Raw genomic sequence first — 23,984 nt, forward strand, 5'->3', positions numbered from 1 at the left:
TTTTAAATACTGCTTTCCTTGAAGGCAGTAAAAGATCTTTGGGAAAAGAATGATGTCATACTGTTTTCCTTACTAGCAATGCTAAGTGTTGTTTCATTTGGACAGAACTGTGACCTCTTCTGTTACCTGGGACTTCCACAACTGGAGACTTCCCCTGAGCTTTTTCTGTTCCTCTCTTTATCCCAGCCAATCACTTTTCCATATGATGTGAGAGAGGTGACATCTCTCTCTGTAAGCTCTTCAGACTAGTACTTTTTATCAGTTTGTCAGTTCTTCAAGTCTGTCTAGCCCATGACCTGTTTTTGAAAGTGTCTTGTAGCATCTACTAAGGAAACAATAACGTAGAATGATGTTTCTTGGCTTTCAGGTGCAGGTGATTTAATACATCCTTCAACAAAGCTTGTGTATGGCCCAGACCATGGTATTTAATAAAATAGATGGACCAGTCCTTGGAAATTTAATATTTTTAATCAACTTCTACTTTTTGGCCTTTGTAACTTCATGTGATAGTGAGTTCCACAGTTACCTGCTACTTGGAAGTCTAATGTTCAGGGATTCATTTATGTTAGATGTTAGGTGAGTGGCTCAGAGCATGCAGCTGATCTGTTTGAGCAGAATTCAGTCATTCCTGATTGGTTTTCTTCTTGGTGGCTATGAGATAATGTAGTTGGTAACTTCCTCAAGAATTGGTTGTCAGTATTGCCTTTTCTAACAAGGAAACAGTTCCATGCCCTAGCAACTTTTTTATCTTTTTGTGCCTTTGGAAATGGGGAGATTAGGACTAGATTAGATTATTCCAGGTATAAATGCCCAACAGCAATATAAATTATACAATGACACCTCAGTTTTCCATTACTCTCCTAGTGATTCTTGTAATTGCCACGCCTTTTCAACAGCTGCTTAGGATGTAGTTTACAGGAAACCATCTATAATGACTCCAAAATCTTTCATGAGTGTAAATAACCTATTTAGAGCTTCTCTTTCTATAGCTATAGCAAGGGTTGTCTCTTTCCCCACATGCCATACTAATATTAGAGTTCATCTGCTGCTTTACTGCTCAGAATCATGAGATCCATCTGTGATGCTTTGCAGTCACGTTCCAGACCAGTCTGCAAACATTGTCACCTCCCAGCTCATCCTGAGGACATGTCTCTGCAAAACCTTAAGGAATCCAGTAGTTATGTTGCTTCACTCTGAAAACTTTTTTATTACCTTTCCCCATCCACTCCATCCTTTATTTAGTTGTGTACCCTCATGAGAACCTTTTTCCTTATTTTCTTTCAGCTTATTTGTTTAAAGAGCCAGTTCTATAAGGATAAATATTAAAAGTTTTCTTTAAATCTAAGTATTTATTAATGGAATTACTTTTAAACACAATCTTGCTGGTTCTTTGGAAGGCTTGAGAGACTGCTGAGGAGCAATTTCTCTCTGCAAAAATCATACAGACCTTCCAGCCTTGTATCATTTTTGTGTATGTCTGCTCATTTGATTTTTTTTTTTTTGCCTCATAATAACAGTAGAAACAATACTATTTAACTGCAGCATTTATTATTTCAAAATTTTCAGTATTACAAAATACTATTGGTGGAGCTTTCTATAGAGAGTGCTGCTGATGTGGTACCTCACAGTTTTTTGGGATTACATAGAATTTAGAGAGGCAGGCTGTAATTTGTGGTTGGTTTTTGGGTTGTTTATTTTTTCTGGGTGGGAGGGGAGGCAGTGGGGTGAGGTGTGTGTTGCATTTACTCATCACACCTAAAGAATAAAATATCTTCTGTCCAGTGTCCTTGCTGATACTGTCTGATGGCCCTGTATGGATCTTCACTTATGCCTCTTGAGTGCCTTTGTCTCAAAGTACAAATGCCTTGTAATCTTTAATCAAGCTTCACCTAAAACTGGCTCTACAAAGCTTCATCCACGTAATTACCTTTTTATCTGCAGCTAATTCATAGTATGAAATAGTATGAACTAACACAGTACATTCCAGCTCACCAAGCAGCAGTGCATTCATTTTCTAATTTCTTAGTTTCTAATTTCTAGTTTCTTCCTTCAAAGAAGTCTTGGTTGTTTCTGGATTGGAAGTGATGTGTAGAGATCTTTAAGACAGAGAAAAATTTGCAGTAGTTCAAGGGAAAACCACATTTCAACAATATCTCACAGTGACCTCACCAATGTGACAAGAAGGAGATTCAAATGTTTACAATGCTTGGTTGTCAAAACAATAATGGATTAATTTATTTAACAGAAAAAGTAATGTAACAAAACCCCCACACTCCCAGTCATTTTTTGCACTGAAGTACAAGCTTCATTAAATCTCCAACATCTGTTGGATGTGGAAGCAAAATCTTCAGGGTATTAAATTGGGTTTGACAGTGTTGTAAGACAGGAAAGTGGTGTGGAATGCAGAAGATGTGCATGGTCCCTGGTTTTGTCCTTTGGGTGGACTTAGCCTGGTGTAATTGTAGCCGTGACTAAAAATACTTTGGGTAGGTATGTTAAACTCGCTCCCTTTTGCTCTTTGAAGGTGGACTTAAGGAGTTTAAGTGTTTTCCCATCTCTGACTTTGTTCCTCATTTTTGTCTGCCTGAAATCTTGAATTCGTACAGTTTGATTGGTTGTCAGAGAAACGGGAAATACAGTGCAAGCTCAATTTTTATATAGAGGGAGATTGATGCACAGAAATATGTGGAGGTACATATAGTTGTGTGTAGGTATAATTAAACATGTGCACATGTGCCATCATGAATATTATCAAAAGCAGAACATTCAACACCAATTTCACTTGTTTTTTCTTCTGTAGGAGGCTATTTCTGGAAGTGCTGACTTGGATATCCAAGCCTGTTAGTTTTTCTAGCCTGAAGGTCAACATGTATGCTTGGGGGAAAGATTTACAGGATTATGGTCAACCAAAATGAAGGAGCTGCTGTGAAAGGATGAATTTAGTGAAGCATGAAGTATGTTACGTTCGGAGCACTGCACAAGATATTAACAGCAGTGGGGAAGGCTTCATCATGGTGATTTGTTGTAATGCACAGGCTGCTCTCGCCTTATCCAGTTTAACTGGTTCACTTAAGAAGCAGTATTGTACTTTAGGCAGATAAGAAAACAGCATCCTTCATCAGAAGAAGTCTTTTTTATCTTCTTTTTGGTTTTTTAATCAAGAACCTAAGATTGCTGTGGTTTTCCCGTGCTTTTTAAGTGGTTCCTTATATCTTTTGGAAGCCAGAAAAAGCGATGTATGGTTTTGTTTTAAAACATCTCTACAGTAATAGTTTTAAAAATTGACTTTTAAAGATACGGAGAAACCATAATTGCATAACCTCATAATTAATGTAATTCAGAATTAAACACTGACGCTTATTTCATACTTGAAAAAACAGCATGGCTGTGACAACCTTTTTAGTGAGCCTTTTCTCCAAACTCAGATCATCTAATGAGTGTAATAACTCTGACACCTCTCTGCCAGGATGGTAATGTTTAGAGGACAGGTCATTTTCTGCAGTCTGTAATAAAAACCTTTGCACTGATACGCATTTATTTTTGCTTCTTATGAAGCACATATACCTTGGAGAAATGTGCTTTTAGTGTTAAAACCAGCATAAAATCATTTCATGGTTAGCACAGATTTGCAGAACTAACTGCAAAGTGAACACACTCTCCTTTGCCAGTTCTTCTGGATGTATCAAAGTGAAATACAACTGTTTTGTGGTGTTTTGCTTGTTTGGCTTGCCTTGCTGCATTGAGTGGGGGAAGCAGGGGGAGGAAAGGCAAGGAACAAAGATTAAAAGTGTGGGGCAAGAGCCTCAGTGTCCCCACTGTGCTGGGACAGTGACAGTGTGTGGGGTTTGCAGGGTGGCCCTGTGGCCATGGGGCACAGCTGTGTGACTGCCATGGCTGGGGAGGACACAGGGGGAAGCTCAGGGAGTTTGTGGCAGCACAGGCAGGTCCCTGGTGTGGGCAGCACCTGCAGGGGAGCCGGGCACTGCTCTCAGCAGCCCGAGGAACCAGGGAGCTCGTGTCTCTGGAGCTGCTCAGGCAGATGAGGAGGCAGCTCTCATTCACAGCAACAGCGGGAGGCAAGGAGAGTAAATGAAATCAAATTTCAGGTTTTCAAATTGAAGATAAGAGGTTTTGGGTTTGCAGTATGGCAGAAGTTTAGAGGAGAATGTGAAGGATTGTGATTGCTGGGAGAGCAGGCAGTAAATTAGGGTGAGCAGCTCTTTTTCACTGTGGATGCTGATTGCTACCTAGGTCATTCTCGTCCTGTTATGAAATAACTTCAGAAGGCAGGAGCATTCCCTGCACAGACATGGGTACTTTGGTATGCAGACTATTCTCTAAGGCACATTTTTTCATTTGTCTGGTCACATGTTTTACTGTATGGTGATGTGGGATGTGCACTTTTATTTTTTTTCTGATGAGACAACTGTGGAAGTGACAGCAATTCATTTACTTGTGCTAGAATGAACATCTGCTGCTGCCTTCCTTCCTCAAATAAACCTCAGAGAAAGATTACTTACCTTCCTTTGGGTTGGCTGTCTAAACTTATAAGTTGGAAATAAACATTCTTTCACCTCAAAACAAATGTGCAGAATAAAAGGAAGGACTATGTTTGATGGAAGGGGTGTGCATTCTAAGCACAACACTTAAAAGTCCAGGAGGGGTTGAGCACTTGTGTGCTGAAGAAACAAGAGTGAGAACTACAGTTTTTCCAAAGCACATGTTTCCCTGGTATTCCTCATAAGCTTAAATTAGATACCAGTTGGTACTATATTTAGCAAATTTGCATGGAGTCTCAAATGAATTTTTCCAGAGCAAGCTGCGCTCCTGGAAATGCCCATGCCTGCCTGTCAGTGGTATCTCCATCCCAGCCATGTAACACCTCTTGGCTTTCACCAAGAATTCTCCTTTGGCCCTTGATAAAACCTGATTACATGGCCTGGGTCTCTGTTCCTGTAAAATAAAGATACAGTATTAATTCTGAAGGATGCTTTGAAGTATATGGCTCAACAACTCGAGTGGGATGTGGATACTTGGAGATTCTGAAATATTGCCAAGAAAGTGCAAAACAGTGTTGCTGTCAGAAATTTTTTGTGAACTCAGCATATATGGGAGGTCTTCTAGTGTAAGAGGGAAAATATTGTTGCTTTTAATTTGTGAATATTAATAAACTGAGGAATAGATGTTCTATTGTTTGGAATTTATATTTTTGTAAGATTAGAGACATAATAAAGAGTTATGAAAAACCTCTTAATAGCTATTTTCCCAAGGCTGTAATGCTGGATGGTTTCTCTAATTCCTGTATTGTGATTTTTGGAAAAAGTCCTTTTATTTAGGTAACCAGCAATACCCCAGGTTATGGTACTAGGATTATTTTACTTTTAGTGACTATAAATAATTAGAAAAATGAAGTTGTTGTAGTTCCTTAGAACTTTAACAGCCTTTGTGAATGAATTGGTGAACAAGATAGCATGAACCTTTTCCCCCCACTGGATTCCCCATTCTCCCATCATAAGTATTTCTTTGATAAGTCAATTTTGAATCATGTGCTAATTTCTTATTATAAATGCATTACATATGAAATGATGGTGTCTCCTTGTTATGCAAAGGAGAAGAGTTATAATTTCAGAAGTCTTGGGTGATGTGGGAACTTCCTTTGGAGAAACACCATTGTTCAAATTAGCATGTTTCTGAAGAATTAGAGCACTGCTGAGTCTTGGCTTTCTCTGCAGTTGAGCACATTCATTTTCTGTAATCTATTTGAAACAAATTCAAAGCAGCCATTGGGTCAGGCATGGCTGCCATCACAGCTGGAGTGATATAACAGCAACTCTATTTTTATTTTGTAGCTGATGCTTTTTTCAAAGCTGCAGTGAGCCTCGTTCCTGAAGTGCCAAAAATGATCAGTGTAGATGGGAAGATGCGACCTTCTGATGCCTTCCTCCTGGAATTCCTTTGTAATTTTTTTTCCACATTATTAGTTGTTCCGGTAAGTTGAGTGTGTATGAATAGCACATAGGTTTAGTATGGACTATTTTGACTTTCCTGTTTAAAAATTTAGAGCAGACTGGGCTTCCTGAGTGCAGGATTAGTTTTCTGTGAAAAGATAGACTGTTCTGCTCATTGGCTGCAAAATCACTCACCCCAATGCAAAATGGGGAGGCAGAACATTTGTGGAGGTGGAGGTACAGCTTGCCACTCTCAGTGACACCTCTCACTAGAAGTGGATTTGGGGTAGAGTGAAATCTCCAATTGTGTGAACATTTACTGGTTTATTAGCGAAGTACTCAAAAAACCCTAATACATGAGGAGGGGAAAAATAAAGAGCTCTAATTCCCATTAGGTTCAGTTACTTTGAAATAGGTTGCCTAATTATTTGAGTGAAAACAATAATTAGAAGATGTGTTTTGGCATAACCTTCCTCTTCTGATGACTATTTCACAAAGTACTACTATTCTACGCCCTTCCACTTTTTAACTAACTGCCAAGTTTAGAGAGAGATGTAATTTTCCCTCCAATATTTTCAGCTATATCTAAAAAATGAGGGGAAATTGTAAATTAACCTGGAGGAACAGAAAAAGAAGTTTGAAGTATGTTCACTTGTTCTTGGAGAGAGTTTTCCCTCCTCACTGAAACCTCCCTTATGGTTTTCTCCTTCCTTTTTGCTGTGACTGCCTGTCTGGTGAAGCAGCACACAGGTGACTGAAGAAGGGACTGATACAACCTCTCAGATTCAGTAATGAAAAACAACTTGCAACAAGATGCCAGGATTCAGAAACTAGCTTCCCTAACTTTGTTCCCTATTTACAGAAGATCAAAAGGAGGTGTCTCCAGTGGATTGTGATTTGTCCTGTGTATCTCAGTGCCACTGCTCCAACTGCCAGCTGGAATTAGCCGAGTGCAGTATTAAAGCTGCTTGTAAAAGCCCCCAGCTTATGTAAAGCAGAGTCTTTCTTTTCATTTCATGTGAAAAGATTGTTGATTGTCTGTAACTGACTTCCCAGTGTAGGTGTTCTTCTGAAACTCATAATTATATGAGTAATACACTACAGCTTACTGATACGATTTTAATAACAAAATCTACCCACTGTTTAATTTTAGAGGCTTAGCTGTTAAGAAGCTGACAATTAATTTTGTACTGCTCCCCCATGACTGCAAAACAAAGTATTTCAAAGCCTCCTCTGTGGAGGCTTCCTGGATCATGTTCTGATTGTGGGTCAAATGGACATTTCAGATGGAAACTAGAAAAAATATTTAAAGAATTTGCAGGAAGCACACTTAAGAAAAGTAGCTGTCAGCTTTAATTATATTGTAGTTCTGCTTTTATAGAGCTCAAACTGTGACTCTACACCACTGAATGACTGCAAATAATCCTGTTTTTGTTCCAGGGTTGTGGTATTGGTTTTGACCTATCTTTTTTCTTCTCTGTAGGACCATCCAGAACAAGGAGTGTTGTTTCTTGTGCGAGGATTACTAAATGTGATCCAGGATTATACTTGGGAGGATAACAGCGATGACAAAGTCAGGATTTATACTAATGTTTTGCATCTGCTGTCTGCAATGACTCAAGAAGCATTTATCTACCATGTAGATAAAGGTAATACCTAAGGGGGGCTCTGGCTCCTTGCATTCCACCAGGACTGTTGTGGTATTGTCTTATCACCATAGCCAGTCAATGAAGACCAGTGGTAATCAGTCTCAAAAATGGATTATTTTTCTGTCCAGTTCCAGGTATTGTAACTTAGAATAATCCCAGGAGCTGGTTTCTGAACAGGTGCAGTCTGTTCTTTGCAGTGAATCTGTGCAGAGTGGGTTACTTAGTTTCCTTCTGGTGGTGTTGGTGCAAATGCTTATAAATGTGAACTTTTCAAGTAATGATTATGCATATGAAGGGTTTTATTTAACTCTAAAGTATCAACTTGATTTATATTTATCATTGGTGTTTCATCCACATTTATTAAAAACTCCAGTTTTAAGAATGTAAAGCCTAGTCTTCATTATTTAAATGATGTATTTGGTGCTTTGAAGGCAGGCTTTCAGTTTTGGAAATTGCAGTAAATTACAGAAATATTCAGAATAGCTAGAAAATTCTATAGATTTTATGTTTTGTAAAATAGCTGTCATCTTTTTTGTAATAATTTTTGGAATATTTTGACATGCTCTAAAATTTGAATATTTGCCTTCTGATTATAGATTACTAAATTAAGGTAGAGTAATAAATAAAAATCTTTTAAAGCACCCTGGAAGATTAATGAGTCAGACAGACCACGACGGTTTGACTTTCTCTTTCAGTTGCACAGGACTTTAACAGGGCCAGGCTGAATGTGCTCTGCAGTTCTTCTGGTGAACAGTTTGTCAGATTTACTGCCCATGACAAAATACCTCTTGCTGTTAGCAGCACAGAAAATACCTGTCAGTGGAACTGCTACTCTGTAGTAAATCTGCTGTTCAAATTCTGTAAGGAAGTGTGCTTTAGCTTTTTTTTTCTCTCCATTTTTTATGTGACCAAAATAGCTTCATAATCCCAAGATGGGAAATCTAAATGAATTAGATTTTAATGAAGACAAGCATGGAAATATAAATTAGTAATTTTTCCCCTGTAGTAGGGCCATGGGGTTTTTTTCTAGGTGGACCTTGTACCTTAGCTTCTTAAAATGATGTTTACTTGGGAACAGAGCATTATCTTTTATCTTCTGTGCTTTCTGATTTACCTAGAATACAGTTAAACATAAAAATTTCTTCTACCCTACTTCTTAATAGAACATAAATAAATTAGGGCAAAAGACATGTTTAAAATCACAATTATATAAGCTGTAAAAACTTGGAGAGCTCTCTCCCTCCCAAGAATCTTTTAAGGTCTTTGAAACTGAAAATACACTTTTTGAGTTTCTGTCCACGACTCTGAGGTAATCATGGGTTTATTTTAAAGGGGAAAAAATTAAAATGCAGTTTCTTTTGAAAATCTGGTTATTTTTACTAAATAAAACACAAAATGTTTGGTCAAGTGCTGCTGCCATTGAAGATGATGGCCATACTCTTCTAAGGTGATGGGAGAGGGGAGTCTGTCTCTCTGGAAAACCTAAAAATTGACATTATATGTTGCTTAACATTAAGTCTAGGAGATATCTGTGAGAGCCTGGCTGCATCCAGGAATACAGGACTGGCTTTAAGCTAAAAGATACTTCTCAGTGTTTGGTTCCTAAAATCAAAAAGACAGTAGGCAACCAAGTGTAGGCACTTAGAAAACATAGTTCTGTTTGTGTTTCATGGAGGAGGGTCACTTTATGGCTTCCAAATGTGGTCTTCTATCAATATATGATGTTTTCAATAGCAAATAAATGTATAGCTCTTTAACCAGACCTAAGCTTAATTCATCTCTGCAGTTGATTCCAATGATACTCTGTATGGTGGAGACTCCAAGTTCCTGGCTGAAATTAATAAACTGAGTGAAACAGTGGTATCACAGATCCTGGATCATCTGAAAACCCTGGGAAAGGAGGAGGTATGTTCTTACTCAGCTTGATTCAATACAAAACCAAAAGTAATTTGGAGTTGAAGAAACAGGCCGCCCTTGACCAGGACTTGGTCTTTTCAAAAGGTTCAGGGACCTCAAAACAAAAGGAAATTGGGTGTTTTTACTTGTTTAGAAAGTGAGACTGTCACATAAGCAGGCTTGTGGTGGAGACACCAAATGATGTCCAGTTGTGTAATTAGCAAAGTGAGAATTCACAGTTAGTCTATTACTGGGAAAATACAATGAAGGCCACCTGTAATTATAAAAGTTTCAGATCCCAGGCACTAAGATGATGTCAGGAGAGAGGTACAGAGGGAAGAAATAGTTGTTTTGTCTTTACTCTGACTTTAGTATATTTGTTCAATATAAAATAAAGAAAACTCTAGGCAGCTTATTGGATTTCTTGATTGGATTTCAGAGGCTCTGAGGGATCAAATCTAGCTTAATGGATTGTATGTGAAAGGCAGGTGACTGATGTTTACTGCAATAATGAGAACCCACTGTTCTGTTAATGTACCTGTTTCTGAGAACAGAGCCTTCCACAGCTTCCCAGTCCTCCTTTCTGGATGGCTTCTATTGATAGAAAGCTTATGGCTCGTGGCCTGGAAGGGAGGGCAGGGCGTGATTGATTTGATGGAATTTTTTAGATGGGCTGTTTGCACAGTAGCCCAGAGTGTTTGCCAATACAGAATGTGTTAAGTGATACATATTGGGAGGACACTGTGCTAAGTTTAGCCTTTTCCTTGCTTTTGCTATACTGTTTGTCCTTCCTTGAGCAAAGGCGGAAATGTAAGATGAAAATATCCTTTGCTCAAAACCTCTACATCATTGTACACATCACCACAGGGAACTGTAGTTCTTTTTCAGAACAGTAGCAGCAGAAACAACCATTCTAGCACAGCTAAGAATGTCCAAGAATTTCCACAAGGAAATTTAAACAAAGTTTTCAGGACTGTGGGTTGTATATTAGGGAGTTTTTTGCATCTGACTCCTGTATGGAATTTGTGAGTAAGAATGTTTGTAGGACTTGAAATTCATGGTTTCTGAAAGGCCTTTTTTTGTTGTTTTCCCCTTTCAAGCATGCTTTGAGTAAGGAGATCCTGTGTTAATTCACTGAGGCTGTTGTTGCATCGAAAACTGGATTTAAGGCTAAGCAGCAGATATAGGTGCTTGGCCTGCCTTTGCCTCTGCAGCCTTGGATTTGCTTCTCTGTCCATCCTTATTTACAAAGAGGGACCATTTGTTTTGCTTTGTTGAGTGAAAGTCATTGGGAGATTTAGATAAAAATTGCTTTGTAAGAATGAATAGTTGTTTGAGGAAGCTGTTGTTGCTGAGGAAATAGAAGTGATGAGAATATTATCAGAGATCTCCAATTGTGCTGAAGTAAAGCTGGTCATAAAATCACTGTGGTATTTGGATTGCTTCAGTGTTGGTGACCTTTTATTATTCATCTTCTTGGCTGCTCATTTAAATGAACAAGGCTCTAATGATTTTGTGTTTTTATTGGTTCATTTCCTTTAAAAGCTTTAAAGGAAAATAAATTTTTCTCACAATAAAATCCTTTCACAAAAATGGCAATTTGGAAGAGAACAATGTGTCTTACTGTTAACACAGTGTGGTCTTTTCACAGTATTAGAGAATGCTTCATTTATGTGACAGTTCTGGAATGGAAATTTTTAGTTCTGGACAGTTCTAAAAGTTCAAGCTGTTTCTGGTTGACAGAACATGTAGCAGTGAAGCCTGTGCTTTGTGTGGGGAGGAAGACTGCTTTCATGCTCCTTAAGGTCCCTTGTCAGCAATTTTAGGGGAAGGAGCTACAAATACATTTGTATCACCAGAGTTTCAGTGAAGGAATAGCAGGGAAAAAACATCTTTGGTTAAATAAATAAATTAGAATAGATGGGGGGGGGGGGGGGAAAGCCTGAAGTTGCATTAATTTAGATTGATGATAGTGGTCTCTCTAAAAATTTACAGCTAGGGTGGTCGAAGTGCAAGATTGGTTGGTGGGAGAGTGATTTCTATGCAGTTGTAGGGAGTCTGGAGTTGTAAATGTGCCAGACCTACATACTGTGCTGTGCCAAAGTGCTGTGAGACGTAGGAGTCTTGTGTATGTATTTTATTTTACAGCAGCTTCTGTTGATTTACAACTACTGCTGTTTGTTGCATTTTGAATGGAATATGAAAACTATGATTGTATTCTTGTGTCTGTAACTATTGCTGTGTGTTACAAAATGAGTGCCCTTTGAACTTCTGAGTTCAGAGAAGCTGGTGAGGTTAAGCTGGGTATTTGGGATGAGTGTAGAGTAACATGGGAATATTTTTGTTTTCATTATAGACCCTGAAGCGGCAGAGCCAGCTGGCACTCTATTTCTTTAACACCATTCTGGCTCATGGGGACCTACGAAACAACAGACTGAACCAGCTTTCAGTCAATCTCTGGAATCTTGCTCAGAAGCATGGCTTTGCTGACACCAAGACTATGGTAAGGGAGGGATACAGATAGTGCAGGGAGGTTTTAGCTCTTAGTATCTTTTTCCACTCTATTTGGGAAAAGGTAACATTTTCTTGATCAGAATAAACCTTATCTCTTTACAAGCTACTATCTTAAAAAAACCCCAAATTATCTTAAAACCCCAACAACTTATTTTTCTAAATGCTTCTTAATGAACAAGCAGCTTCTCATATTTCAAGTGGTCTGTATCTTTCTAGCATTTTAACAGTATGACATGCATTAAGGAACCTGAAAGTGTTGGTTGTTCTTAACTTTTTGTTCAGTACAGAAAACTAGCTTTAAGAGAAATAGTGCATTTTTATTTTGTGGACCAACTGCCTGGTGAAAGCTTGTAAAGTGGCATTTGAGAGCCTTTAATAAATATATACATGATAAGAAACTCTGGAATAAGCAATGCCAAGTGCTCACAAAGCCAGTGAAATTTAGGGAAAATCCTGAGATTGGTTAAAACACCTTCACAACGATGAACTGATGGCTATGAAATGAGAAAAAACATTGAGAATCTCCAAATACCTTTCTTTTCAAACCTAGGTGAAAACCCTGGAGTACATCAAGAGACGGAGCAAACAACCTGAAATGAGTCATTTCACAGACTTGGCCCTTCGGCTTCCTCTGCAGTCCAGGACCTGACGAGTGCCTCTTCCAAGGAGTCACCTGCACAAGGGAGCATGGAACCCAGGCCAAAAATCACTGATCTACATCCTGACTGCAGGAGTTCAGTGCATTTTTACTTTCCTTAATGAGACACATTTACTTGGGCATAATAAAGGTAAAACTGTTCTGAGTGCAATAATTTAACCTGAGTTTCTGTATCCAGTTTTACCATAGCATTGTTATTTTAAATGCTGATTTACATTCACTAAACAGTATTTTGAACCTCTGTGGTTGCAAAAGCATTTTGAGATCTAATATGTTATAATTTTAACAAAAAAGGAAGATAATCTATACTAATGAGTTCACAGCCTCAAAACTTCATCCCTCTTGCAGAATAGTCATTCTCCTCTGCAGAAAGCAGCATTTCAAGATAATAGTCATGCAAAGTTGTGTCTCTGCTTTGGGATGCTGCCAGCATTTGTCTGGCTGGTTCCAGTAACAGAGAAAAATGGCTGAAGTATTACTGTTCTAATTTCTACAATACATTTTCACAGACATGTTTATGTTTTCATTTTAGTCCAGTGGTGTTTTGTAAAATGAAAGGAATCTTTAAGTGCTGCAAAGGAAAATGGAAATTATGCGAAGTCCTCTGTATTTGCAAAGTACGCTATCACTGAATAAAAGAATTTTCAGCTCATTTTTGTGTTCTGGGGGAGTTTCTTTGTGTATACAAATCCATCACCTTACCCTTGTGGAACTTATTTACATGCATTGTTATTATTTCTAATAAAATTTCACTCAAACCACTTCTACCCCATGGTAAGGAACCATGTTGAGACCCAATATCTATTGCTACTTTTGCATAGTGGCTTTTTGGCTATTTTTTTCTTGCCAGGCAAGTAGCTCAGGGCTTGAATTCAGAATTTGTTTCAAACCAGAAAACAGAACCTGGACTACCTGAATTTTAGTAAAACAAGAGCCAAAAGCTAGAATGGCTGATGGAAGCTGGTGCTGAACACTGAGAGCACTGATACCAAAAATCCTCACATTGTGGTAGGGGTGGTTTTAAATGGCACTTTAAAGGAGATGGTTTTCTCAAAGACAAGTTTAGGCCCTGCAGGAACAGCTCCCTTTTCCCAGATATGGGAAGGGATTCAAGGCAACCCCTTAAGATGGAATCAGCATAATTTTCACTTCCTCTCAAGAGTTCCCCAAAATGCATCAGAACCCAGTGCTGTTTTGTTAAGTGTGTTTTCTGCTGGAGGCAGATGCTTTCAGGTAGAGCAGTCCATTGCAGAAGACTATTGTGGAAAGTGAGGCTGTCTTACAGAAATGTAGTTCTGTTGTTACTTTCTGAGTTAAAAGTCTTCATCAAATTTGACGGCACACCACTAGTGTGTCTTCAAAATAAAGCACCATCATTTTGTACGACTGAGTGTAAAAAACGTGAAGATTTTACAGAGCAATAAAATCCTTTTGAATAACTTAAGATATAAAGAAAGTTTATTAAATCAACATTTTAAAAAAATTTACTGAATTTCAATTAATTGCAGGCATGGCACACATCTTCAGTCTTTGCAAGAGGCTGTCTCTTGTCTTGCAGAACAATGACAATAAAGGTTTGAAAAACTGTTTGGATGAAGTGAGGACCCAGCTCCATTGGTATATGCAGTTGAAAACTTGTATTTCAAGTACCTCATAAACATTCTTCAGCATTTTGTTACTTTATTTCAAATAAAAAGATGTGGAAGGTAAAAGGAAATTTCATTCTTTTTATTGAGTTTTAATCTTCAAATTTTATAGATCTAGATGTATATTTGTCTATATATACTTTCTTGTTGGCAGTAGGCTGAAATCCAAGACCAATGCCTCTATGTTGCTTCAAGTCCATTGCTTTATCAAATTCCATCTTCAGAGCCTGCTGTAACTTCTCCTCCCCTTCCTTGTTCAGAGCCATGTTTGGTTTGTTTGGAATTCCTGAGGGATTTTGAGTAGGCACAGAACCCTTTTTAAAGCCACCCATCAGTCTAAAAAACTTCGTTTGTTCCTCAGAACTTTTAAAAGTAGCTGTACTCCACTGTCCAAGCTTCGCATTCTGTGAGGCAAAACAAAGTTAACACTAAAATTAAGAAATACCAAGACCAAGGAAGACAATTTCTGTCTGTGTACCATGAGAACAGAAACAGCTACAAAAGCCTGACAGGGTGACAGAGCTGGGAAACTGTTATTCCATGGGCAGTACCTCTTGAGGGATGTGGTGAAAGACTGACCTAACTCTGCCTGACAGCCCCTTCATGAGCATTTCAGGCCATTTGACCTGGAGACAGGGGTTAATGTGCTTTGAGAATCTCCTTTCCTTCTGGCTTTGGGAATCTTGGCTTTCTGCTCTCTCTTCACCCAGCTCCAACAGCCACATAGCATCTCTTATTCCAAGAAAACTGTCAGAGTTAATCCTTTTTCACTCTCACTTTGTAGGGTTACCTTTTCATTTTCCCACTGCCTAGTTAGGGAGCTGCTGTTTTCAGCAGTGTTTTGTTAGTTGCAGACACTGTTCAATTTGGCTTTAAGTAATATTTGCATTCTCATCCCACTAATTACAACTAATATTGCAAGGATGCAGAACCAGAGGACTTACCCAACAGGACTAAGTCTAGTTCTCCTAAACCTCCCCTCCCTTGCAGTTTGCTGTGCTCTTTGTATTTACAGTATTTGTATTTAACTGTACTCTTTGAACTAGTCTGCCCCTTTAGGAGTCTTCTTCTGTCTGCAAATTCTGGCTCATTTCTGAGGATGTCAAACTAAAATGAAATTTCAGCTGTTGTGGAAAACCCCAGATACACCATAGGATTTACAAAGTTCATGAACTTTTGTGTTACCTAAGAACAGGCTTCATTATTAAAGGTTGTATTTGACTTCTGAGCTTTAGCTATGCAGTCATTTATAAATATTTTTGGCAGGATTTCTACTCAGAACTTTTTCTTTAAAACTGGGCATGATACTAGATGGCAGAATGTCTAATTTTTAATTAAATAGACGAAGCTGGCTACACCATAGGATAAAAAAGGTGAATTCAGTGGTATGTTTGTATCAGCCTGAAATCCTTCCAACAGAACAGTTGCAGCTTGCATGAAACAGTCATTCTCCAGCAGACAGCCAACATGACACACAGCATGCTACACAATTTCAGGAAAGCTACAGCAGGGGATTTTAAGGTAAAAAAAATGCAAGGCTGGAGTATCATTCACTATCACAGGCCAGAATACCTGGCATTGAAAGAAAGCTACCCATAATACTTCAGCCTTTTGACCTTGCACAAAGGCAAGTTGCTGTACAAGCCCAGTGTGTGACACAGATACATGCACATATCCAGATACACACACGACAGATAAAGTCCTCCTTTTGCAATGGGACAGCTGCACAGATGCAAATATAATTATGGCTTGTCAAAACTCTGTTTTTAAGTGAGTTGCTGGCAGGCACTACACACAGCTTTTGCTGAAGCATTTCCAGCTCACCCTTTGTGGAGCTGATGAATTAGTTTTCACAGCTTCTATTCTTCTGCATACTACTAAACAGAGACAGATCAGTGCCAAAGAACTGAGATTTTCTGCCAAGGATGTCATTTTTCTCAATGACTTCAGAGACTATTAGACAGTTTCAGTTCCAGAGATACACAGACTCCCTCCCACTATGTTACATCTACACAAGTTGTTTCTGGCATTTGTTTGAGGCATATTCCAGCTTTCTAGGCATTCTGGCAGTCCTGCAAAGCAACAGAAGCCTGAATTACTAGCAAAGCTTTCCACCTCAATCTTCTTACCCCTGGCTAAGCACTACTGCAAGTTTCCACTACCTTACTGTGAATCTGTCAGGAGCCAGGCTGAGAAGGATGCAGAAGCAAAGAATCAGGAATTGTCTTCCCAAGAGGTGGATGAAAGATGCAGAAGCCATGACAGGACTGACTTGCCTTTCCATGTGTGTCCCTGATGCTGAATGTGTGCAAACTCTTGCAGGCCAGAAATCAGATACACTTCACTGACTGCTGCATCTATAGCCCAAAAATTACTTGAATTTCACAGTGAGCAGAAAATGCTTCTGTAGCAATTTTTGATGGCTCATTTTCCAGAGAAAATATTGCTTTTGAGGATTGGTGATGGGAATTAGAGCACTGTACAATGCCAAGGAGTTCACTGCTCAGCTCTCAGACTCTGGCATTGTACCAACTTGTTCCACAGTGTGACCTGAGATCTGCAGTCAGGAGTGCTGCTGTACCTGAGCCACATACAAAAATGAGCACAGTGTTTTGTACAGGAACTTGCCCTGGGACACAGTATTTCCATCAGGTTGAGGTCTAAACTCATACATTACCTGTCCCACTTTGGAACTGAAAGCTTTAATTTTGCCAGATTCTCTATCGATTTCTTCTTGCAGGGCCTGCCGCCTCACCTAGTGTGCAGAAAACTGAACAATTACTTCACAATGAAATAATAAGAAAAAAATAAAATAATTAGTTATCTTCAGAATTTTGCAAGGATAATTAAAAGTTGCTTGGGATGCTTTCACACACTCAACATGAGAACAGTAATTTTTTAGTGTATGTTAAATGAGTGTTTTGCTGTATCAGGTAAGTCTAATTTTCTAACTGCAAGCAACAGCTACACTGAAACTGCCAACATTGATGAGAAGCAAAGAAATCTGTATTTAACTTAATGAGTTTCTTAGTTCACACATTGACTGGAGCTGTACATTTTAACTTAACCCACACGTAAAGCACATTTTAAGCAGAGCTTTAATTAGGGAAATCTAGGCCCAGATAAGCAACAAAGCATTTTTGTATCAATTCCTATGCATTAAATGCTGACCTGCTTTAGATCTTACCCAGAGTTAGGACAAAGCATACCTTGTCTATGTTAATTTCATCACAGTTTCCTTTCTTTTCCCGCACAATAATTACACCATCTAGATGTTCCTGTAAAACAGGAAAAAGCTTGTATGATTAATTTTATCCATTCTGGTTAATTAGAATCTACACAGCTCTTACCACAAAAGTAGTTAAAACACTGAGCAATCAGTAGTACTATTCTGGGTCAAGAATAGTCAGATCTAAGATGAAAATGCCAATTAAATCTGTGTATTTCTATGGAAAATACTCAGAGATTTTTTTTTTCTTTTAATCAAGATAAATGCTTTTTAGATTTACACGTTAAAAGGGACCTGCCAACAACACTGGCACACACAGCAATGTCTGCAGGCAGAATAATTTCAAATTAAACCATTTTGTAAAAGCTTAAATTTATACTTGAAGAAAGGCACAGAGAGAGTGAAAGTTAAAAAAAAAAAATTAGAAATTGGAGGTAAAAGAAATAAAGGTCTCTCTGAAACAAATAAACAAAAAACAATCAAGAGGCAGCTGCACTGGGCTCCCTGTGGATGATGGACCCCAGGGAGCTCCCAGGCTGGAAGGAGCACAGGGAGAGGCAGGACACATACATGAACTGTCTCCTACAATGGCAGCAAACAGCACATTATTCCACATTTGAGAGCAAGGAACAGGGAGCTGATGGAAGAGACAGAGCAGCTCCAGAAGGAATGGATGGGCTGGATGGCAGGAGGTAAATCTGGGCAGAGTCTCCACCCAACCAGATCCTGATCACAATTCCACAAAGCGCAGCCCTCTGCAGCTCCAGTGACCGACGTGCCTAAACAACTCTCCCCTGCCTTTCTTTTCCAAATTTGTGATTAGGAGAAGCTTTTTGGGCATCCAGTGTAACAGGGTAAGTAATAAGTTCAGGCTAGTAGTAAATGAGAGCCATAAGCTTTAGACCAGCCTGGAAGAAGTGGCCAAAGGGAAGATCTATTGATACAGCCAACATAATAAACCAAGCATGAAACAGCCAGGGAAATGACAAAGAAAAGATTTGTAACATACTTCTGTCAGCAGAACCTGCTGTTACTTTTTTGAGGCTTTAGTTACACTAAAAGCCATCAATGATTTACCTCATTTTCCAAAGCTACCTTTTGTACACTGCTTTCACACACAGACAAGTACATGCACCATTAAAAATGCGGGAACAGTGTCTGCAGGAAGCAGAGCTCATGCTCTTGGATGAAAAGAAGGAACCAAAAACAACCCCCAATTTACTTCTAGATGGCCTGGTACTGTCTTTTCAGATCTATTAAAACAAGCAGGAAAACTGTCCTGACAGGATTCTGCAAACAACTGCAGCATATTTTTTTTCTTTTTAGCCAGAAGGAGGGAGCACCCCCATCTCTCCTAATTCCCAGCTCGGTGCTGACCTGCTCAGGGCTACTGAGTGGAAAAAACTACCCCCATGGAGGTGTGCCAAGCCTCCTCCAACTCCATGGAAAAGGAGCACATTCACATGTGGTAGGGTTATGCTGTCTGCTGGCAAACAACATCAAAGCAGTAAGCTTGAGTCCTCACTCCTCCTCACTCGGCCTGAGTCGGCTGCATTGGCATCCAATGAGAAAAACACCACTTACTGATATTAAGTGATACCCACTAAGTGGGTATCACTTCACATTGTCTTTAAAATTTGCTCTTTTAATTGCAGGGCAAACCCAACAGAGGATTTTTCAAGGCATGCAGAGCATGAGACATGCTGTAGATTAAAACATTTCAGGACTATGGCACTGTTAAATGCAAGACCACATTATCAGCCATTTATTAGTGCAGTGTCTTTTGGCCTGGCAGGAACTAGAACTCTCTTGAAATGATTAACCCAGAGTCCTCAATCTTCAGATTTTCTGTTGAGTAGTTTTTTATTGTTAAAGGAGCTGACTATGGGAAAGAGGAACATGCATCACCCTACTGCCTTCGTCTCAACAGTTTGCAAGGTATTTGCTGTGGTTTCCATATTAACTGATCATGAAAGTTTACATGTCTTTGTAGGGTTTATTTTGCCTCTACACAATGTAAGCAGCTGCAAAATCCAAATAATGTCCAACAATCTCAAAAAGGCAATGTCAATTTAATTAGAAAATATATCCAGCAATAAAACCACCCTGTCCTTTTGAAAGGTCAAAAGGAGAAATCCAACTTGAAAGCTCTGAACATCTGCTCACCTCATGACTGGCTAGCACACACACTCCCCTCACAACCTGTGAAAAAAAGCCTGTATCTGGGTCTCCACATGAATCTATATTTAATTATTAGCACTAGACACCAGACAGCTGCCAGGTTTCCATAGAACTGCCTCTGAGTGCACGACAGAGCAAAGCACACCATCAAGTGAGCTTGAGAAGCAGCTCACATTATGGTCTGCTATACCCCTAGCTTACAAATATCTTCAGTGATACCTTCTTAACTAGTGCTTGACATTTAAATAAGCCAAGCATTCAAAATTCTTGACAGAAAGCAAGTGGAGTGCAGCTTCCCATTACCTACAGAAATAAAAACAACTTCCTAGTGACTTGCAGCGTGCTGTTCTCAAAGTTTAAGCAGTTAAAAATACAGATATATACCTACTGATTTTCTGAGCATCCCACAGCTCAATTCCCAATGATAACACAAGTTGGGCATGTAGGTACTAACTTTTGGCACCCTTAGCTTTAAAACATGACTTTGATCAGATAAAGAAAAACTATCAATATTTCAAATACTTCATCAGTTCATTTTACCTCAGAAACAGCAAGTACAGCAAGACTCTGGGATGGGATTTCCTTTGCCAGTCAGTCAGGATACAGTCCCAGCTACTTTCAGTTACAATTTACACAATTCTTAAATCTATTTATTTTCTTGCATAGATTCACTGTTTTAATTAAAACTGTGTGTTTAGGTCCTGTAGTATTTTTCTACCAGAATTTGTATTTCAATGCTCTTGGCCCAGCCTACACTTAGGATTCCTAGGATTTTCTCTGAAGTTTTGTCAGAATTATTCAACAGGTTTTGGCTAACTTTCCCCTTTGTTTCTAACATTATATAATTCCAGCACTGACAGCAGCAAAGCCCGAGGAAAGTCTAACAGACAGTTAGATGAACTCGTGCCACCACAATTACCACCTGCTCAGGATACATCACATGGTATTAAACTCCTGTTTTATGAAGAGTGTTTTCACTTTGCTAAGAGCAACAGGACATTTATGACTGTACAAACCCACTTTCTTTTCGGGCCAATACTTGCTGCTAGTTGTAATATTTACATTTTCCCAAGTGAAACAGCAGGTGGTGACTGCAGCAGGCATCAGTGCTTCCCCTGTACAGGATCAGCTCAGCTGGAGCACGGTGCTGCAGAGCCCAGGCTGTGCATCTGATCCCTGTGTGGGCCCTACAATTAACAGCTGGACTTGATCATCCTTGTGGGTCCCTTCCAGCCCAGAATATTCTGTGGTCTGTGAACTAAGACATGCTGAAATCCATCAGCTGATCCTGCTTCTCAACACCCAGTGGGGGCCCTCACTGACCTCAATGTTAGGAACAGGCAGAGCAGCCTGCAAAGCAGGAAAACGCCCAAAAGGCTTTCAATTCCTTAGCAGGAGGGTGCAAAGCTGCCCTCCTCTCTGCACTTACCAGTGACTCAGTCCATGCTGATTCTGTCATCTTTTTTGTATCTGCTTTTGAACCTGGTTCTTCAGTAAAGTCCTGTGGTGGTACTTTTTTCGTTTTTTTCCTTTTTCTGTCATGCAGCACAGGATTCCTATTGCATAATGCCCCATCTACAGCATCCCCTGCAACACACTGAGCTCGCTCCATTTCACTCTCTTTGTTCTTTTTATTGCTTTCTAGTAGCATTTTTTGACTTTTGGAGGCACTGCCATTGTTGAAATAAACTTCTGAATATGTTGTTTCCTCCTCCTTTTTCTTCGTCTTCTTCTTTTTCTTCTTACTGACTTCGTTCTTACCCTTGAAATTCTTCCTGTGTCTCTTTCCAGACAGCTCTTCTTCCTCAAGCTCAACCTCTTGCTGTGCTGGGAGATGTCTATCAGGAATGCTGTGACTGCAGTCTGGCTTATCCTCTTCACAGGTTGAGGAAGAAGTATCTTTTCTCTTCCTCTTCTTCTTCCTCTCTTTGATACACCCAAAGTTCTTAATTTTGTCCTCTTCCTCTCTGTTTGTCAATGTAAATTCCCAGGAATTATGTTTCTTCCTTTTTCTGAAGTCACTTAATGCAGTGGGGCTACCAGGACCTTGATGTACGTTGTCCTGATTATCTGTCAGTGGTAAAAACCAGTCAGACTTATCTTTCTTTTTCTCCTTCTTCTTTCTTCTCACACAAGTCTCCCCACCATTCCGGGCATGACCTGTGCCATAGTTTTCACCCATAAAAACTACTTCTTGTGTGATGTATTTGTGGGTGTTTTTACAAACTTTGGCAGATTGCTTTTTTTCACTGTCCTGGATGTCCTCTAATGAAAAACTGTGTTTCTTCTTTTTTTTCTTTGTTACCTCACCATCCAACTCCAAATCCAAAGCAGTACTCTTCCTCTTTTTTTTAAAAGAGAATTCACTTCTCTTAGTAGAATCTCTGTGATGATTTGAAAGGTCCACATCACTACTCTCATTATTCTCCAAGGAGAAATGACACTGGACATTTCTTTTCTTCTTTTTGAGTATTTTAACTTGTTCCTCTGATTCTTCTTGAAGTTGTAAATCCAGATGACCCTTTATATTCACAAAGCTTTCTAAATGACGTTCTCTGAGTAATTCAGAGCCACCTTTCTTCTTCTTCTTTTTCTTACTGTTCTTTGGTTGTGACTTGTATAAATACTCATCTTTTAAATCCTCCTTTTTCCTTGTCTTTGTTTTTTTCTTGAGATGGCCATTGTCCCCAGTTTTAATGACAGTTTGAACATCTTCCTCAATTTTAATGATTGCCTTAACCTTTTTCTTTTTCTGTCCAGGCTCCTCCAGAAATTCTTTTCTCTTATGCTTTATTATCATTCTAGAAAAAGGAAATGAAGATGTTAGTGAACTGCTTCAAAGAAATTATGCAAGTCCTAATCTACTTGGTTTTTCTTCATTCTGACCATTCCTTATGTCCCACTGTCCCTGACACTTTCTGATTTCAGTCTGCTTTCAATGATGGGGAACCAGAATATACTGACATACAGACACATTCAGAAAATTCTGCTTACTGGGGTGATTCTTTTTATCATGTACCTTGAGTTAGTTTGCAAGGTTCTCTGTTTCCCAGCAGCAGAGCGTAACGTTTTTACAGAAATACCCTCTAAAAATCTTTCTGAAATGCAAAACATAACCATGTGTATATATACAGATACAATTAGAGTGGTTTTCCAGACACCTGTGACTTTTCACTTAACACTGAACTTCACATCACTTTACTGCCCACTCAGCATTACAAGATCCTTCCAAGGCACCTGAATTATTACCTTGAATTTGCTTCTATCTGTGATTTCTTATCTTTGCTCTCCTTTTCTTTTCTCAGGACACTTTTGCCAATGAACTGATTACAACAGAGAAGCCTTTAGCACCCACTTGCTAGGAAACTCAATTATTCCTACTGGGTTTGCAAGAATACACAAGATGTCAATGAGGCACCCTACCAAATCCCCGTAAGGAGCACCCAGGCAAGCGCGGCCCCTCTCCCTGTCTGTCTGTCTGTCTGTCTGTCCGGGCCTCCCGCCGGTGCCGCAGCCCAGCCGTGCCCGGCCGGGGCTGTGCCGGCCCCGGGGCTGACGGTGCCCACCCCGGGCTGCACACCGCGGGGAGGGGGCGCCGGCCCGAGTCCCGCCCCGCTCCGCGGCGGCTCCCGGCACGGCCCGGCGCGGCTGCCAGCGCATCCCGTGCGGGCCGTGCCGTGCGGACCGGACCGGACCGTGCCGTGTGGGCCATCCCGTGCGGGCCATGCCATGCGGACCGGACCGGACCGTGCCGTGTGGGCCATCCCGTGCGGGCCATGCCATGCGGACCGGACCGGACCGTGCCGTGTGGGCCATGCCATGCGGACCGGACCGGACCGTGAGGGCCATCCCGTGCGGGCCGTGCCATGCGGACCGGACCGGACCGGACCGTGCCGTGAGGGCCATCCCGTGCGGGCCGTGCCATGCGGACCGGACCGGACCGGACCGTGCCGTGTGGGCCATCCCGTGCGGGCCGTGCCGTGAGGGCCATGCCGGGCCGCGCTCACCTCTCGCGCCACGTGCAGCGCGCGCCGCCGCCCCGGAAGCGATGGCGCCCGCCCCGCCCCGCCCCGCGCAGGCGCTGTCGGAGCCGTTGCCGCGGCAACGCGCGGGACGCGGCCATGGCGGCGGACGAGTCGCGGCCGAGCGGTACCGGGCTCGGCGCAGGTGGGAGCCCCGGCCCCGGCTCCGCTCGGAGCCTCCCGGACAGGGGTTCCGCGCTGCCTCCCCGAGCCCTCGGGGCTCTTCAGGCCGCCGCTCCCC

At 40.5% G+C, this 23,984-nt stretch overlaps 2 protein-coding genes across 5 annotated transcripts in view; one reads left to right on the forward strand and one right to left on the reverse strand.

Annotated features, from left to right (window-relative positions):
- Positions 1 to 13,317, forward strand: part of VPS35L (VPS35 endosomal protein sorting factor like) — a 46,445-nt gene extending 33,128 nt beyond the window's left edge. For both annotated transcript variants that reach the window (XM_058849812.1, XM_058849813.1), the window contains 5 exons: positions 5,850 to 5,989; positions 7,432 to 7,597; positions 9,384 to 9,502; positions 11,850 to 11,996; positions 12,558 to 13,317. In XM_058849812.1, the coding sequence (XP_058705795.1) occupies positions 5,850 to 5,989; positions 7,432 to 7,597; positions 9,384 to 9,502; positions 11,850 to 11,996; positions 12,558 to 12,656 (671 nt within the window). In that variant the 3' untranslated portion in view covers positions 12,657 to 13,317. The remainder of the gene's footprint in view (positions 1 to 5,849; positions 5,990 to 7,431; positions 7,598 to 9,383; positions 9,503 to 11,849; positions 11,997 to 12,557) is intronic.
- Positions 13,318 to 13,961: 644 nt separating this feature from the next.
- On the reverse strand, positions 13,962 to 23,782 carry KNOP1 (lysine rich nucleolar protein 1). Of its 3 annotated transcripts, none has more exons than XM_058850061.1 (5): positions 23,145 to 23,327; positions 21,151 to 22,522; positions 17,521 to 17,589; positions 16,989 to 17,066; positions 13,962 to 14,715 (listed from the first exon to the last, which is right to left on the reverse strand). In XM_058850061.1, exons 2-5 carry the CDS (start codon positions 22,519 to 22,521, stop codon positions 14,404 to 14,406), a joined length of 1,830 nt encoding a protein of 609 aa, XP_058706044.1. In that variant the 5' UTR covers position 22,522; positions 23,145 to 23,327; the 3' UTR covers positions 13,962 to 14,403. The 3 variants fall into 3 exon arrangements, with proteins under 3 accessions (XP_058706044.1, XP_058706045.1, XP_058706046.1); XM_058850062.1 differs by lacking the exon at positions 23,145 to 23,327 and adding an exon at positions 23,729 to 23,782 and having other exon boundaries at positions 13,963 to 14,715; XM_058850063.1 differs by lacking the exon at positions 13,962 to 14,715 and adding an exon at positions 14,727 to 16,892.
- Between the last annotated feature and the right edge of the window lie 202 nt (positions 23,783 to 23,984).

This window comes from Poecile atricapillus, chromosome 14 (assembly GCF_030490865.1).
Source record: "Poecile atricapillus isolate bPoeAtr1 chromosome 14, bPoeAtr1.hap1, whole genome shotgun sequence".
Taxonomy (NCBI): Eukaryota; Metazoa; Chordata; class Aves; order Passeriformes; family Paridae; genus Poecile; species Poecile atricapillus.

What these genes read in the sequence shown, in the direction of transcription:
- KNOP1 (XM_058850061.1), bottom strand. Translation starts at nt 22,521, where the DNA reads ATGATAATAAAGCATAAGAGAAAAGAATTTCTGGAGGAGCCTGGACAG. An exon ending in CAGCATGGACTGAGTCACTG is followed by an intron (nt 17,590 to 21,150) that starts GTAAGTGCAGAG and finishes CCTGTTTTACAG; the next exon opens with GAACATCTAGATGGTGTAAT. An exon ending in ATGAAATTAACATAGACAAG is followed by an intron (nt 17,067 to 17,520) that starts GTATGCTTTGTC and finishes TCTGCACACTAG; the next exon opens with GTGAGGCGGCAGGCCCTGCA.